At 40.2% G+C, this 14,535-nt stretch overlaps 1 protein-coding gene across 9 annotated transcripts in view; it reads left to right on the plus strand.

Annotated features, from left to right (window-relative positions):
• Window positions 1-14,535, plus strand: part of sin3aa (SIN3 transcription regulator family member Aa) — a 121,469-nt gene that overhangs the window by 35,081 nt on the left and 71,853 nt on the right. For all 9 annotated transcript variants that reach the window (XM_048617003.1, XM_048617005.1, XM_048617002.1 and 6 more), the window contains one exon: window positions 5,324-5,541. In XM_048617003.1, coding sequence (XP_048472960.1) covers window positions 5,356-5,541 — 186 coding nt within the window. In that variant the 5' untranslated portion in view covers window positions 5,324-5,355. The remainder of the gene's footprint in view (window positions 1-5,323; window positions 5,542-14,535) is intronic.

Below are 14,535 nucleotides of genomic sequence, written 5' to 3' on the forward strand. Positions count from 1 at the left end.
TAGTATGCAAATTGTTAAGACTTACTAAATGAAATGTCACTAAATGTATCCATTTAAAATGCCTGTGCAGTGGCACAAATTAAGTTTTTCCTCCCAAGCATGACTTGGAAAGAAAATAAAACTTGCATTTATATAGTGCATTTCACAATCTTGGGATGTCTCAAAGGGCTTTACAGTTGATGGAGTACTTTTAAAGTATTGTAATATATGAAGCATTTTAAAAAAGGCATAAGGGCAATTCCTTTACACAGAATGGTTCATATATGGAATGAACTTCCAGAGGAAGTAGTAGATGCAAGTACAGTTACAATGTTTAAAAGACATTTAGATAAGTATGTGAATAAGAAATCTTTTGAGGGATATGGGCCAAGTGCAGGCAAGTGGGACCAGTTTCATTTGGGATTATGGTTGGCATGGACTTATTAGACCTAAGGGTCTGTTTCTGTGCTGTATGACTCTATGACTCTCTGAAATGCAGCAGCCAGTCTGCTTAGGACAAACTCTCAAAGACAATAATTAAACATGTTTTTCGTAAGTCACAGAGAGAGTTACATTGAGGTCTGTGGAGATGTATGCATTGATTTCTGCAAGCTATCTTATGGTGTGATGCCTTGGTGCTTTCCTGTCTGTAATCATAGTATTCACCAGAGGTAACATTTCAGTGTCATCTGGGCAGGTAAAACTTGCTGTGAACATGCAGAGTAAATTCTTTATTGATAGCAATGCAGAACAGTTCCTGTTAGCCTGTCATGCTCTTCCCTCCCTTCCCATTGAGGAGTCTAAAGTTGGCCAAGAATTTCACACTGAAATTTGATGAAAACAGTGAAGTGTCGTAATAAGAAAGTTATGTTAAAATGGTTGGAACAGTGGGGTGAAGAGGGTAAGATAGGTACATCGTACTATAGATCACACTGTCCAATAGAAGTCAATGAGAAATATTAAAGAAAACAGCAACACTAGAAAGTCGAGATTATATTGAGTGCTAGTTAGAAAATGAGGGTATATTGACCAAATTCTCGCGGTAGAATTATGGAAATCAGCTTGTGACCTGCAGGGAGCATGTTGCACACAATTAGGAATTTACTTGCCAAGTTGGCTGCTATTCAAGAAACCTACCAGTACTGACTAATCAAGGTTTAACTTGGTTAGCATATACAGTAAAATCAATATTAACGATTTCCAAAAGAAGTTGCAGAAGATTATACATAAACAGGACTCGTACTGCGGACAGGTTGTGAGAGGAGGACATTTTTACCTAATGTGTGGTGAGTGCTCTCATTTAGTTCCATTCTTAACTATCTAATCTTAGCGGAGAATCACTTGTGATTACTTCTGTTCACCCTCCTGTAGTAGTATTTCTGCTGTGCCCCAAAGTCCCCTCCTGATTGTTTAAGTTGCTGCCCCTTGGCAATGTCATGTGTAAGTATAGCAGTTATTTTCATATGAATGCTGACAATACCCAGCTCTACTTCGTCATCACCTCTCTGGAATCTGCCACTATTGCTAAATTATTGCGTTGCTTATCTGATATTCAGCGCTGGATGAGTAAAAATTCCTTCAATCAAATATTGAGAAGATTGAAACTGTTGTTTTCAGCGTCCATTCTAAACTCCCATTCCTTAGTTCTGACATTATACCTCTCCCTGGCAACACTCTGAGACTAAACTATCCTTTCACAATTTTGGTGTCATATTTGACACTAGGATGACCTTCCAACTCATTCTTGCTATTGCTGAGGCCAGCTATTTTTGTCTCTGTGACATTGCCTGACTTTGTCCCTGCCTGTCCTCAACTTCTGAAATCCTTATCCATGTCTTTATTACTTTCGGATTTGTCTGTTCCCATGTATTCCTGGCTGGCCTGCACATTCTATCCTTTGTAAACTTGAAATTACTCAAAATTCTATTTCCCAGGTCTTGATTTGTGTCAAATCCTGTTCAACTATCACTGGTGCTTGATGGCCTACCTTGACCCCTGGTCAAGCACTATCTTGAATTTAAAATTCTTACCTTTGTTTTTAAACCTTTCCATGGCCTTGCTCCTCTCTATCACTATAATCTCCTTTACACCCTCAAACTTCTGAAATATCTACACTTATCTAATTCCTGGATTCCTGAGCATCTGTGATTTGAACTGCATTACCACGGGTGGCTGTGTCTTCAGTTCCTAAGAACTTAAGCTCTGGAATTCACTCGCCATACAACTGTCTGTCTCTCCCTCACTTCCTTCTCTTAAGGTAGTCTGAAACACACCTCTTTGACCAAGACTTTTCTTATTTAACCTAGTTTCTCCCTATGAGACTTGATGTTATATTTAGTTTTATCGTGCTCACCTTTATATCTTTCTAATACTTTCTTGATGCTATATAAATTATTGTTGAGTGCTGCTGCTCAATGGGACATATATAAAATGTCTTGCTAGTTGTGGAGGTCATAAATTTCGCTTTGTCACTCAGAAGTATGTTGCATGTTTTCATTAACTTACTGTCCAAAAAGGCAAGACTGCAGTTTCTCAATATTTTCATCATGACAATCACCTTCATCTTTTGGCATGATTTCTTTCACTTTTTGCTTCTTCCTGCAGCGAGTGCAATTATGAGAGGTTTGTATACATGTTAGGGCTTGGATCAGAATTTCTTTCCCTCTAGAATTGCCAACATGTCTATTAAAGGGCCACAGGTGTTCAGTGTCTGTCCTTCTTTATTAACCATACTTCAGTGCAGCTAGTTTACATATGTTCTGTAGCACTTAATCTGCCTAAGGGCAGGTCCTCTATTCATTATTTTCACACCTTGTGATCTTGCGCTTTCAGTTGCCTATAAGAACCTCCCATTTTCAATTTCCGTAAGCAATATGACTAGGTGGGCTTTAACAGAGTTCAAAAGAAGTGGCTTGTTTTACCTCAAAAGGACCATGTTATAAAGGACGTTCTCCTCAACAAACAGGAACTTGCAGAAAAGACACACTGAGAGACCCAAATACTTCCATAGCGTAAAATATAAAATGCTCTTGGAACTCATGGACACTGTCAGATTCCCAACTATGGACAACCTACAGTGCATCAAGAACTGTTAAATTTAAAATTAATACACAGCTCATTGTAAAGCTATTGCATCTGGAGCTTTCCCTGAATTGGAATCTCTACTGTTTCCCCTTGCAGTTTCCTGTGTTTTGTGCCTTTAAATTCATGTGACATTAGTATACACCAGTCAGTGCAGGGCAACACTGGATTTTATGAAAGGATCAGATTTTATGGAATGGTGAACTCTTTACCCAGGATGCATCATTGCTGAGAAACTGCTCTGTGTTTGAGATTGAATGCTCGTTTGGCTTAGTCCCAGGGATAGAGTGATTTCTCTGCTTTGGATACTGTGTAAAGAACTCATTATTGTATATATAGGTGACTGATTTGAAAATTAGGACCCTGGGGAAAGCAAAGATTGCTGATACCAGTACCGATGATACTTAAATGGGTTTAACTGTGTGCATATATATCTTATTTTATCTTATTTTATTCTGTATCTTATTTACTTTCAGTAGCACTTACGTTGATGCATGTTATTGAGAAATGCTTGTTGTATTAATAGTATCTTATGATGCTTCATAAGAGATAATTCTTGTTCTTCTATTCTGTCATCAACAACAGAAGAAGCTTCTACTCCTGTAAAGATTTGACACTTGGGAGTGTTGCATGAACACAGAGAGAGTTGAGCTTGTGCATTCACACAGCAGAAAAGGCTCAAATTTAACCGGGTCCATCAGATGTGGGAAAAGTACATTTTAGTGAAACATCTATCTACCTGTGTCTCCTGCAGGGGGCAGACAGGGAATGCACTAATGCACTGTGTTGTCTGGTGTTTGTGACTATCATTAAATTAGACAACATTTTATAGAGCTTCATTTTATTTGTAAATAATTTTTAAAATATGTTTGAGAAGACAAATATGTGACTAACGTTGAAGGTTTATGTAAGTGCGGTAAAGTTGCAAGACAATTCCCAGTTGAATATGTGTATCAAGGGACCTGAACTCAGAAAGGAAGCAAAAGTTAACAGTGTGTAGTCTGTAAATGACTTCAATGTTTATTCTCTTGCAACTTGTGCAGGTAGTGTTGAATTTTTAACAGTAAGTTGTTTATGGGTTCATTGATATCAAAGTTCAGAATTCAGAAAAGGGGAAGAATTTCAATATCTTGCTGTAAAATGTGAATGAGTAATCAAATCCTTACAATGTGTTACCCAACGGGAACGTACAAATGTTTCTCTCCTGCTTGCTGATTGTAATATATGCAGAGCACAGACTATTAGAGAGAGTACCTGCATTTATACAGCATCTTATGTCACTAGGAAGGTAAAATGACTTGTATTGGGCACTTCTGTGTGATTGAATCAGTAACAGCAGAGAGGACTGTACAATAATATTGGAATTTCCCCTTAAACGTCACCCACACTGCCCCCTCCACCCACTGTCTAGGTTAGATTGATCTTCTAGCTGGGAGGTTTTTAAAAGACAATGTTATAACCACTGAGCAACTTGGGTTTCTCGGATTAGTGAAGTCAATACGACCTGTGATTCAACTTTCTCAGAAATTGATATGCGTTCCAACAATTGAATCTAAGGAGGCTTTTTATTTTACAAAGTGTTGAAAGTACTTTGAACCCTTTTGCTTAGTATTTGGATGTAATTTGCACTTGTTTGGCCCTCCATTTTTTCACAATACCTCTGCAGCTCTTCCTCTTTTTGACCATTCCTTCACCTCCACCTTTGATATGCTTGTGGTCTAAAAGAATAAACGTTTTATTCTATCCCATCCTGGTTGATTTTCCTGAAGGTATCCCCCCATCTCAGCTGTCAGAAATCCAGGGAGTGCACCCATATGAATTCACTTGCCACCTCTTATTAGTTTCACCAGGTCTAGCTAAGCAACTGCTCTTGGTTCATTCTACAGAACAAAAATTAACCCCATCTTATTTCAGTCATTGTCTCTTCTCCCCATTCACTTTATTCTCACTTGGAACAAGGAGCTCACATACATCTTCATCACTAAGGTGGAAACCCATCTATTCAGTTGGCCCAGCTACTTCTTCCTCTCTGATGCTGTACCTTTCTCTAGCTTTTAAGATTTTGCTTAAAATTCACCTGACTAAGAGTTTACTCCTCCCTTTGTTATTTTGTTCTTTCACTTTACTACTTTTCTTTGACCACATCTTGTGAAGGACCTCAAATTGTGTCACTATTGAAAAGATGCAATACAAACATGCGGTGTTATAAAGTAAATAAATTAATTGAATAAACAGTTATATTGTGTGTCCACTTCCTCTCCAGATTTATAGGGCTCCCTTGAGTATGAACACATAATGAAGCGCCGACTGGATGAGCAGGAAACGGTTTATGCGCCTCAACAGCGTCGGATTGCAAGCAGTGCTGAAACATTTTCACACCAGCATCGGGTGCTGGCCCCAGCACCCCCTGTCTACGAAGCTGTATCAGAGAACATGCAGCCCACTGCCGGTATTCAGTACTCGGTTGCCCCAGGATACCAGGTACTTTATTATCTTTGCTGGGAATTCTTTAAGCTGGTCTTCAAAGTGCTCTGCGACTCAGTCTTTGGAATGTCTGCAAACCATTGACATTGGAGGCAAGTTCAGATGGCCTATTTCAAACATACATTAGACCAGGTTCATCTCCAATGGTTGATGGCTACATGAAATAAACTGCTTTCATTTTATGTTCTGGTTTCACTGAATGAAAATTTCTGTCCCAAGTACTGACTAATACAAGAGCACAAGCATCAAAAATCTATTGAATCAACCATGAATATATTCAATGACACAGCCTTGATTGCTCTATAATGAAGAGAACTCCACAGACAACTGACCGTCTGAGAGAAAAAAAATCTTCAATGTCTAATTCTCAGCACAAAATAATATAATTTTAAGACAAGTTTGAAAATAGATACTTTCCTCCTGTAGAGACCAGTGAACCCATATCTACTGCTTTGCTGTAAACGTGGTATATATTGAATATCAAGTATTCTATAAGTTGTAAATATACCAAGAAGTACAATATTTCGCAAATACGTTAGAGTGGAGATGAAGAGTATTTATATCCTCACAGTGAATTGTTATGACCTTGAATGCACTGTCTAAATAGGTGACAAGAGCCCATATAATGGTTGGGAATTTACAAAACCATCAGTGATTGCTGTCATTACACTTTTTTTTTATTTATAGAATCCCTACAGTGTGGAAACAGGCCCTTTGGCCCAACAAGTCCACACTGACCCTCAGAGCATCCCATCCAGACCCATCCCTGCATAACCCACCTAATCTACACATCCCTGAACACTAGGGCAATTTAGCATGGCCAATTCACCTAACCTGCACATCATTGGACTGTGGGAGGAAACCAGAGTACCCGGAGGAAACCCATGCAGATACGGGGAGAATGTGTAAACCCCACACAGACAGTTGCCCGAGGCTGGAGTCGAACCCAGGGCCCTGGTGCTGTGAGGCAGCAGTGCTAACCACCGTGCAAACCTCTGAATCAAACATAGAGATAACAAGGTGATGAAGGGTCTAGGCCCGAAACGTTAGCCTTCCTGCTCCTATGATGCTGCTTGGCCTGCTGTGTTCATCCAGCTCTACACCTTGTTATCGCAGATTTTCCAGCATCTGCAGTTCCTACTATCTCTGAATCAAACCATGATTTCTGGGCTCCAATGCAAGTGCAGACTAATGCAAAGATCCTAAGTGTTGAGGAAGTCAGCCTGCCTCAAGTGTGTGTGTGTGTGTGTGTGTGTGTGTGTGTCTGTCTGTCTGTCTGTGTGTGTCTGTCTGAGCGTGTGTGGTTTTTCTCTTTTACCACTCTTAACAGCTGTTGTTAGGAACTCCATGAAATGTTCTGATGGCAAGCTGAGTAGTAATCATTGCACAACATTGGTCTGACCATGAAGGAGTAGTATAAAATTATGACATTTCTTCATTATGATGTTTAAACAGTGCTATCTAAACGATTTACAAAAATTGTACATGTTTTATTTCTAAGATTTAAGCTTTTATCATAGCCCCACATGTTACGCCCCATTTTTTATTTGTCTCTCTGAAATGTTGAGAAAATTATTTTAATTAGTGTTTTTGGATTCCTATTTTGCTGTCTATGAAAATTCTTTGATGTGATTGACTGCTTAGCTTCATGACATTACTGCAGGTTATCTCAATGGGCAACACTACAGTCAATCACACAGCAAAAGAGGTAAAATTACCACCACAGATTACTACTGCTTTCAGTGTAACTTTCTATGAGGTCAACAATGATTGCCTTTGCTTCACTGCTGAATTAAGATTAGCAGCCAGTAGCTTCCAAAAGGCACATATATGAGGTTAATTGGACAGCAGTTTCAAAAAGCTGCTACAGGCAAGATGCACCAAATGCCCCCCTTCTGTGCTGTATAATTGTGTTTTGAAATAAACCGGGTCTAACTGTTAAAGGTATTTCTAAAAGAAACTCTTCTGAATTGAAACTTTGATTTTGATTTTGTGATATCCAAATATTGTACACTGTGCTGATTAAGTACATCAGTTGGTGGAGATCTCCATGGGTGTCAAGGAAATCTACTTTTGGCTTTTATTTTAGCTAGGTGTAAATTAGTAGTTGGGATCTGATGGAGAGATCGTTGAGCATGACAGCTGGGAGATCATTTGGTATTTGCCTTGATATGTAGGACCTGATTAAAGCAGGTACCTACTTTAGAATCATAGTCAACCCTTGAATGATTGCAATACAAAAGGAAGCTGTTTGGCCCTTCAGTTGTACCAGCTGTCTGCAAGAGCAGCTCACCTTTTCTACTGCTCCATCTTTTCTCAGTTTTACACAATGATCTTCTTGCTGCTCTTCAAAAGAGGATCGTCTCAACTTTTCCAATCTATCCATGTAGCTGTAGTTCGTCATCCCTGAATGATTTTTGTGAACATTTTCTGCATACTCTCCAATGCCTTCACATCCTTCCCAAAACATAGTGCCTAGAATTAGAAACATACGGGGACTTTCATATTTTCTTAAATCATAAGTTGTACCATAAATTTATACATTTTGAATGATAGCCTGTATTCTAAAGGCACAGAAGGTTTTTTTAAATTTATCCTCATTGAGGCTGAATAGGCTGGGGCTATTATCCCTGGAGTGTTGAAGGCCGATGGGTGAACATATTGAAGTTTATAAAATCATGAGGGGCATGGATAGGGTCAATAGTCAAGGTCTATTCCCCAGGTAGGGGAGTCCAAAGCTAGATTTAAGGTGAGAGGTGAAAGATTTAAAAGAGACCTAAGGGGCAACTTTTTCAAGCAGAAAGTGATGCCATGGGATAAACTGCCAGAGGAGGTAGTGGAGGCTAGTATAATTAACACATTTAAGATATCTGGGTGAACAGGAAGAGTTTAGAGAGATATGGGTCGAATGCTGGCAAATGAGTCTAAGTTAATTTAAAATATCTGGTCATCATGAACATGTGGGACTGAAGGATCTGTTTCCGTGCTGTACAACTCTATGACTCTATGAATAGTTGTGGTGCTAGGCGTCAGTAAATTGAACTGACCTTAGCACTTTTGGAGGCAGGGTGGTGGTTTGCTAAGTTCTTGACATAGTGCGTAGATTAGAAAGTGTGTGTTTGCTTACATCATTTTGTGAATTATCGTGAATACTTAGCACTAACGGATGGGGAGTTATGTTATCCTTTCTGTTTTCATCCATCACATGTCACTCTTAGCCTTGAGAATGGGCAAACTGTCTTTGCCTAGATGTGTCAACATTTGCTTTCTCACAAATCCTAGAAGGAAATCCATATTCATGGGATGAATAGCAAGCTGATTTGAAAACAAGTAATGTGTGTTTCCACAATGGAGAACTGTTGCATCTTTGTCTACATGCAGTGAATTTGTGGGTGTACTCCTGTTTTCACAGTTCAACAACTAGGCATTTAGCAACCTGCTAATGACAGGTGGCTAGGTATGTGGATCAGTAACATTACATTGCAAAATACTGTCTGCAATTATGGCACATGTTAGACCAAACAGCAATTTACCTTGATCAAAGTCGCATTGAGGCAATCTTCCTCCAATAACAAATTGGAGCTGAGGGGTGTTCTTTTCTCCACAATCCATGGCCCTTGCCTGTAGTGTCTAAAGTGAATGAATCTGGAGTTGGCTGAAGGTGCTTTCACACTATAATCACGTCGTTGTAACTTCACACTAATAACTGTTGGCATTCACTGCATAATATTTTACTGTCATCAGCAGTACAGCTGGGAGCTGGTGCCTTGCTGGTTAAAATCAGTGAGTACTCTTGTGGCACTGTGGTAGTGTTCCTATCTCTGAGCGAGGGTGTCTAGGTTCAAGTTACACCTGCTCCAGAGCTGTGTCATAATATGTCTGAACAGGCTGATTAGAAAATATCTATGTCACTGGCTAATGTTTTACCCAAGACCCTCCAGCAGCCTAAGAACCCCAAAGGAGACAAGTTGTAGACTGGCTGAGTGTATGTACACCTGAATATGTTACTGTTGATGGGAAGGTGCATTCAAATCAAACAGCAAAACGGCTTTGCTGTGCATTATGCTGCCTCTTGGATGTCTCCATTGTTATACTAAATAATTATTTGGCTGGTATGTTGCTTTCAGCCTTTTTTAAACATAAAACTAGGTCACCAAAAAATTATTTGATTTTGTCGGGATATCTGTCCAGCATGGACAAAGGGAGGCAATTGGAAAGGTTAATATTACAGCTCATTTGAATCATTCATTCAGAAAACTGAATTAAGTAGGAAATGACTCAGAAGTCAATTCAGTGTTAATGCCTTAGGGCCAGGGGTAGCATCTGATGAGCAGAACCTCTGGGACACTGATTGTGGGAAGTCTTTCCTTATGCACCTGTTGCTTAGCATGTCTAGGGATGTGGAACCAAGCCTGGGAAAGCTAAAGCGCTGTTTGTCTGTCTAGGTTTCTATTTTCCTAGGATGTAATACTGTGCTAATTTTTCTGCAATGCTTCAACTTAGCCAAGTAAGTGGCTGCTTTTGCTTACTTTCCGCTGTCAAAATCTATGATGTTAGTAGTTACTCCAGTGAATATTGCAATTTTAAAATACAGGCTACAGTGCAGATACTTGCTTAGAGTACTCATCAAGAATTGTGTGGCAGCCTCATGGAAGTGTAGAAAAGACTAAGTTCGCAGACAGACATTCAACATACTCAATTTGCCACTTTTCAATGTTAGTTTAGTTTGCTGAACATGTAATGTTTGCCTCACAAAAATAAGCAAACTATTACTGTTCAGACACCGTACAGTGTGGAAGCAGGCCATTTGGCCCATTGAGCCCACGCCAACCCCCTGAAGAGCATCCCACGGAGATTCATCCCCTACCCTATTCCTATAACTCTGCATTTCCCATGACTAATTCACCCAACTGGCACATCCCTGGACACAATGGGCAATTTAGCATGGCTAATCCACCCAACATGCAAATATCTTTGGACTGTGGAAGAAACCGGAGTACCCAGGAGAAAGTCATGCAGACTCACACAAACAGTTGCCCAAGGGTGGAATCGAACCTGAGTTCTTGGTGCTGTGAGGCAGTAGTGCTAACCCACTGAGCCACTGTGCTGCCCTGAACCCTGCCTCTTGATGGAACAGTGTATGTGGTAGTGGCAATCCAGTCCATTAAGCAGTTTTTGTATTTGTATGTCTGGCAAAGTGGTTATAGTTCACAGTTGAAATTAACAGTCAATTGATAGGCTTCATTTGAGATATTGTGAATAGTTGTGATGCCATGAGGCATGGATCTTTCAGGCCAGAAGTTCAGTTTGAGTGATGGCCTGACTTGGATAGCTGTAGTCACACTTTGAGCTCATGTTTCACGTCTGGAGCAAAATGCCATATTTCCTTGGGTTGTCCTCAAACACTCGGGGGGTTATCCTGATTTTCCGCAGAATGTTGAAACCTGGGACTTATCACTTGTGTCCATAAATAGTTTGCAGTTGATGATGCATGCAGTTAACCAGGAGATGTAGGGTTGAGAAATAGGGGTGTCATTCGTTAATGGGAGTCGGATTCTGTTCCGACCATGGGATTTCAGCTGAGTGCATGGAGTTTTTGTTTAGGTTCTATGTCAATGGAAGTGCATCCTTAGCCCTCATAGAATCATACAGCATGGAAACAGACCCTTCTGCCTAACTCATCCATGCCGACCAAGTTTCCTAAATTAAACTAATCCCATTTGCCTGCGTTTGGCCTATATCCCTCTAAATTTTTCCGATCGATGTACCTATCCAAATGTCTTTTAAATGTTGTAATTGTGCTTGCCTCTACCACTTCCTCTGGCAGCTTATTCCACATACATATAATCCTCTGTGTGATAAAATTACCCCTTAGATCCCTTTTAAATCTTTTCTCACTCAACTGAAACCTTATGCCTTCTAGTTTTGGACTCCCCTACCCAGGAGAAAACACCTTTGCTATTCACTTTATCTATGTCCCTCATGATTTTATGTGTGGTGCTGCTTCCTTCCTTGCGATCTGATGTTCCACAAGAATTCTGGGTAAATCTCATCAGCCCTTGCTGCTTTACCTGACCTGGTTACTGTCATGGTGCTGCATGGTTGTTGCTTGGTTGCTCCCAGACTGCATAAGAGATGCCATGCCTTTTGGCTTGAGTGCATGAAGTCAAACATCTCTGGTTCCTGCTATCTGGCATCATTCAGAAAATGGACATGAGATGTGTTGTTGCCATGTCAGTGTCTTAATTTTCCCCACGTTCCTCTTGGAGTAATTCACTTTCCGGGATCTACAGGGGAGGAATTTTTTTCTAGAGACCCAAGAACCGAATTTGGAGGTTGCCAGCAAGAGGTGGTAGATTTTGGGGAAGGATGGAATCTGGTTAATGGTAGTTTCTGAGTGTCTGCAGTTTCTGAGTATTCAGTTTGATATTTTTGCATTTTACTTTTGAGCCCGATTCTAGTGAGTATTAGACCATGTTTATACTGGAGCAATGTGACAGCACTGGTGTGTTCTTGATTTTGCTTTCATGGATCGTGAAGCAAAGATCAGGTAAGTAGTTGCTAGAATAAAATGTGCCAGGCTGCTTTGCATCATACACCTGTTTAGGTCATGTACAGAGGCCTGGTGTCACAGTTGCTGTCTTGCAGTGTTGCTGCTGGTGTACCCTACGTGTGCTATTGGCTATTGAAGTGATCAATTTAGATGGTTTGAGGTTCTGCAGGAAGATTATTATTGGATCATGTCATTTGGTGACTATAGATGTTTGTCATGGTCAGCTTTTCTACTTGGGGGATTAAGTAGACGCATCTAATTTTAGATGTCATGTGTCTTTGGTGAGGCTTTCCTGGATCTAGATGGCTATGCTGAATGTCTTTATTATCTCTTTTTATTGTGAGTTGATACTCAGCAATATCAGCTCAATCGTGGAAAAGGCCTGTGAGGTGCGTTTCTTACGGGGTGAGTGTGCCCACCTTCCTGTCCAAAAGTACTGTTGGAAGTAGCTCAGGTCTCTCCCAGATAGGTATTTGAGGTTGATCCCTCTTGACAACGTTAGTTTGCAGGTGTTCAGGTTGGAAAATTGACTTTAACAGGAGAACTACATGGCGGCTGCTTTCTCCCATTACAACAAGTGTCAGGATTTCATTACCTGTCACTGTCTTGAAGCTTGGGTGGTGAGAGGGTATATTTAAAATTGGATGGCATGGAATTCTGTCCTTGAATTAGACTCATAACTGTATCAGGAATACGATGATGAAGTTTGACATTATCATATCAGTACAAGAAATAGAAAAGCAGAATATGTTTTCAGATGGTGAGAGACTAGGAAATGTGCGCATCCAAAGGAATCTAGTTGTCCTTGTACATGAATCACCGAACATTAACATACAAACGTGCACAAACAATTATAAAGGTAAATAATACATCAGCCTTTGTTACAAGGGGATTGGAATAAAGCAGAGAATTCATAGCGCAATAGGACTTCGGTGAGGTCACACCTGGAGTACAATGCACTGCTTTGGACTCAGTCCTTAAGGAAGAATACACATCCTCTCAAGGGAATACAGCGAAGGTTTCTGAGATGTAGGTTGTCTTATGAAGAGAGTTTAAGTAGACTGGGTATGGAGATTAGAAGAATGAGAGGAGATCTGATGGAAATATATAAAATGAAAGGGCTTGTTAGGATAAATTCTGGAAAAAAATGTTTCACTTTTCAGGCAGTTTAGAACATTGGGTCAGTGCATCAGAATAAGTGTCAGTGTTCCATCTCCTGACACTTCCCTTCCCTTCAACCTTCCCATCTTCATTTCTGGAGATTGGCTGTCTACTAATATATGTTGTAAGCTCACTGACTCCCACAGCTACCTAAAATACACTTCTTCATACCCTGCACCTAGTAAAGACTCCATTCAATTCTCCTAATTTCTCCATCTCTGTTACATCTGTTCTGATGATGAAACCTTCCACAGCTGCACTTCTGATACTTTTCCTCAACCAAGGACTCTCCCAGACTCCGGTGTGCAGGTCTGTCTACCATGTCTGACCCTTTCCCACACTTCTGCTCTCACCCTTTCACCTCCGTCCCAAAATTGCGATAGAGCTTCCCTAGTCTTCTCCTTCTACCCTATCAGCCTTCACATTCAAAGGATCATCTTCCATCATTTTTGCGTCCAGAACAATGCCATCACCAAACACCTCTTTCCCTCCCCTGTCCAAAGGGACCATTTTCACTCCTAACACCTTGTATCCCTTTCTATGGCTGTGGGAGATGTAACACCTACCCATTTATTTCTTTTCTCTCTTCACTGGCCAAGACTCCAAATGTTCCTTTCAGGCGAAACAGTAATTTACATATATTTTCAATTTAGTCTACTGTATTCACTGCTGACAGTGTGGCACCTCTGTACTGGGGAGGCCATGTGCAGATGGGTGGCCCCTTTGTGAAGTATCTGTACTCAATATGCAAGCCTGCTCCCAAGCTTCCAAACATTTTAATTCAGCATCTTGCTATCACACTGACATCTCCAACTTTGCTCTGCTGTACTATTGCACAATCCCAGATTGTGCTTTTTGCAACCAACATTAAATTCAACAATTTTTGTAATTGAACTCTGCCTTCTATTTTTAATTATTTTATTACCCATGTGTCAGTTTAAATTTCAGTTTTCATGTTTTTGTTTTTGGACAGAACTGTTAATCATTCTGGCATTTACACTCACTGGATACTTTGTTTCTTCACCAGAACAATTACTACTTCCTTTACCTTTTGTTCCAGTACATCTTTGCATTGTTGGCATTTAATCTCTCTCTCAACCTCTTCTCTATGCCCTTTTGCTCTTCCTCCAGCATCCCTGCTTCGACAGCATGAACCCCATCGTGTTTCAACAACCCTATAGTTCTGAAGAATAGCCATTTTCGACCCATAACATAAACTCTGCTTTTCTGTCCACGATGTTGCGAGACTTACTGAGAACTTCCAGTACATTCCATTT

The sequence above is a fragment of the Rhincodon typus genome, chromosome 36, assembly GCF_021869965.1.
Source record: "Rhincodon typus isolate 14 chromosome 36, sRhiTyp1.1, whole genome shotgun sequence".
In the NCBI taxonomy this organism is placed as follows: Eukaryota; Metazoa; Chordata; class Chondrichthyes; order Orectolobiformes; family Rhincodontidae; genus Rhincodon; species Rhincodon typus.